General features: G+C 46.0%; 1 protein-coding gene across 6 annotated transcripts in view; it reads right to left on the reverse strand.

Moving 5' to 3' along the window:
* Positions 1–3,525, reverse strand: part of FAM208B (family with sequence similarity 208 member B) — a 75,542-nt gene that overhangs the window by 3,861 nt on the left and 68,156 nt on the right. For all 6 annotated transcript variants that reach the window (XM_023511396.1, XM_012803311.2, XM_023511397.1 and 3 more), the window contains 2 exons: positions 3,288–3,441; positions 2,278–2,383 (listed from right to left, as the gene is read on the reverse strand). In XM_023511396.1, coding sequence (XP_023367164.1) covers positions 2,278–2,383; positions 3,288–3,441 — 260 coding nt within the window. The remainder of the gene's footprint in view (positions 1–2,277; positions 2,384–3,287; positions 3,442–3,525) is intronic.

The raw sequence follows: 3,525 nt of genomic DNA on the forward strand, positions 1-3,525 counted from the left end.
GCCACCTTAGGTGTATGTGGCTGGTGCCTTAGCCGACTGAGCCATAGGCGCAGAGTTTTTATTTTTTTTTAGACAAAGTCTCACCATGTCACCCTCAGTGAAGTGCTGTGGTGTCACAGCTCACAGCAACTTCAAAACTTGGGCTCAAGTGATTTTCTTGCCTCAGCCTCCCAAGCATCTGGGACCTCAAGTGACCACCAGAACGCCGAGCTATTTTTTGTTACAGTTGCCATTGTTGGTTAGCTGGCCTGGGCTGTGCGGGAACTTGCCACCATTGGTGTATGTGGTTGGTGCTCTAACCATTATGCTACAGGTGCTGAGCCAGAAATAGTGTTTTTTTTTTTGTTTGTTTTTTTTTCTGTAGTTTTTAGCTGGGGCTGGGTTTGAACCTACCACCTCCAGCATATGGGGCCAGTACCCTAATCCTTTGAGCCACAGGAGCTGCCTGAAATAGTGGTTTTTAAAAACTAGGTTGGGTTGGGTACAGTGGCTCACACCTGTAAGTAATCCTAGCATTCTGGGAGGCCAAAGTGGAAGGATCGCTTGAGGTTAGGAGTTGGAGACCAGCCTGAGTAGAAGCGAGACCATGTCTCTACTAAAAATAGAAAAGTTGCGAGGTGTGGTGGTACATGCCTGTAGTCCCAGCTATTTGGGAGGGTGAGGCAGCAGGACCACTTGAGTCCAGGAGTTTGAGGTTGCTATGAGCTAGGGTGACATCATGACACTATAGCCCAGGAGATAAGCTAGGTTGTTTTGGTTTTAGTTTTGGATAAAATTCCCCCCAAAGTGAAAGGTTATGGTGAATTTTCTCATGAGTTCTAGTTGTGTCTACTACACAATGCCAGGCTGACACAACTTGAAGATCACAGCGTGGTGCCAGCCAACAGGAACACAGGGTACAGCTGGGCACCCTGTGATGATGCTTTGGTCAAAGACAGAGCACACGTACCACTGCACCAGGTCTAACTATATAGTGTATTTGCATACAACTAGATGTCGTACCCTTGCTATGCTTACAGCATAGACACTGCTGTGTTACAGAACATGCTGCGCAGGTGTGTAGCCCAGGCGCAGTGGGCTGGAGTACATCGGGCTACAGCACCTGGGTCTAAGCATGCCCTGTGCTGCTCCCTTGAGGACAAAATCACCTAATGAAGCATCCCGCAGAACTTATCCCCATCACTGAGCCATGCATGCCTGTACTTCTGTTTACCCAAAGTCCTAGAAATGCTACATGAGTTTCTATTTACTAGTTGTATAGGTGTGCTGTGGGACCTCGGACCTTTAATGTGCTTCTCTAATTATTAACTGCTGACGTTGGTATTTACCTCCACATGCTGGGTAATGAGTCCTCTGAGCTGGGCATGCTCGACCTGGCAAAGCCTCTGCACCGTCTGTCCTTCCCTTCCAGACAAAGAAACCCCTGTGCTTTTCTCTTTCTCTTATGCCAGCTCTTTTCCCAAGGGAAGGCCTTTTCTGAAATCCTGCCCTGAAAGGTCCCGGGCACACTCAATTTCAGCTACACTCACTCCTGGCTGGAAGAAGCAGAGTGGCAGTCAGCTGTCAGAGCACTGACCAGGTGTGCTCATGCCTGTTCTCCACGCTCTGACTTCTAGGCCATGATGCAAGAACCTGCTACTTAGCTCCTCGGGACAGTCAAATGAGAATGGACGTGAAGTACTAATTGTGTCTGAAATCCTCACCACTGAACGGAGCTTGTGCAGCCCCTGCCTTTCCAGTCTGCCCGAGTTAGGGCTCCTTCTGGCTTTGCCCAGCTCTGTATCTCTCATGTGAAGGAACCTCTGACAGGTCCCAATGTCTTCAGCCAAGGAATCAAAAAAATTATTTTTTATAAACTATAGGTTTGCCTATTTATAGTCCCTAGATTTTAATTATTTATATTTTAGAGATGAGGTTTTGCTGTGTTACCCAGGCTGCACCTAAACTTCCAGGCTCAAGTGAACCTCCTACCTCAGCCTCCCCAGCTGACAGGGACAGGTGCCACTGTGCCTGACTGCAAGCCTATTTAGGGTAAGTGGACTGAGGATAGACTATGGCCTCGTTTCCCCATTCTTCTAACAAGGATGGTAACTTCTTATATGAATAATGGAGCAGCCCACAGTTCAATACCTTTCTCACAGTTCAGGCTGTAACATGCAGCTCCCCTCATCACAAACCCAGTCCACGGCCAGCAGACGCTCCCCACGGTGAAGCAGCAACTGTGGCAAGCCTGTCTATAGCACTGGCCTGTCCCCACCTCCCACACAGAGTCCTTACCTCACATCTTCTTTCAGTTTTTTATTTTCTCTGTAGTGTAGCAACCACTTCCATCTTCCACTTCCATTTAACTTTTCTAGGATTTTCAAGATTTCCTTCAGTTGAACTACAGAGTAGAACAGGTTTGGTAAGAGAAGACTGAGAGTTTTTAAGGCTCATGCTAAGTTCAATTATTTACAATTATTATTTGTAAAAACAACAAAACAAAGCCCATGGTTGAGTGTGCACTATCACTGCCATGTGTGTGGCTGGGCAGCACCCTAGCCTTATGAGGCATGAACTATGGTCCCCTCTGCTCGGTCCCACCTACTTAAGGTGTGGGACAAAATTTAATATACAGGAGCATGTAACCACCAGCAACTAAAGCCCCAACCATACACAAGATGTGTGGTAAGAGAGGGGCAGGAAGCTCAGTTGTGGCAGAGAAAAGGGAGGAGGAAGTTTCTAAATATTGGAACCAACTAGTATTTTCAATCCCAGTTTCTACAGAAAGTTTACACTGGTAAGGTAAATGCTTCTTGTGATACATATGTGGTGTCTACTTTAAATGTAATCAGAGCCAGGGCAAGTCTGGATTATACAGAAAAGTGTCTGCCCTAAGAGAAGTCAATTCTATGTGTTTTCAAGTGGACAATTCAACAAGATGACTCTTAGTAGCCATTTTCAAGGTATCAACAAGATGGCAGGGGTGATGCCATCAGAAGGCGATTCTAAGGAAAAGATTTAATATGTAGCTGACTTAAAATGAAGGCGTTAAATATAATAAAAACTTCCAATCTGTATCAGCAAGGGGTTAGCTGCACGACTGAGAAGGGGGCACTGAGAAGGTCTGCATGCAGTCGGTCCCCAAGATCACGGAGCACAGAGGACGGCAGATATCAAGCCCTCAGCACACAGCAACTAAGACCATTTTTTCTATAATGAAACTATTATTTGCACCACCCAGTGAGGAGAAAGTGTTCTGAATAGACTTCAAAGGAAGAAATAAGAAAGAACAGTGCAAGACCAACCTAATGTTAAGGTCTCTAATATCTTGTCATCTGACACCACAAAGCCTCCCGCCTGGAATAGCTGTTGGTAAGTGTGATCAAGAACATCTCCAGGGCTGTCGACTCCAGCAAAGATGACACCGGGGAAATGCTTCAGCTTCAGTAGACAAGGAATCTGCTCAACACAGAAAGACCCCCCCCATACAGACAGGTTCACTGAGCATGTTTTCTTTCTTTCTTTCTTTTTTTTTTTTTTTTT

This window comes from Otolemur garnettii, unplaced genomic scaffold (genome assembly GCF_000181295.1).
Source record: "Otolemur garnettii isolate 467f Iridium unplaced genomic scaffold, OtoGar3 scaffold00019, whole genome shotgun sequence".
NCBI classification, from domain to species: Eukaryota; Metazoa; Chordata; class Mammalia; order Primates; family Galagidae; genus Otolemur; species Otolemur garnettii.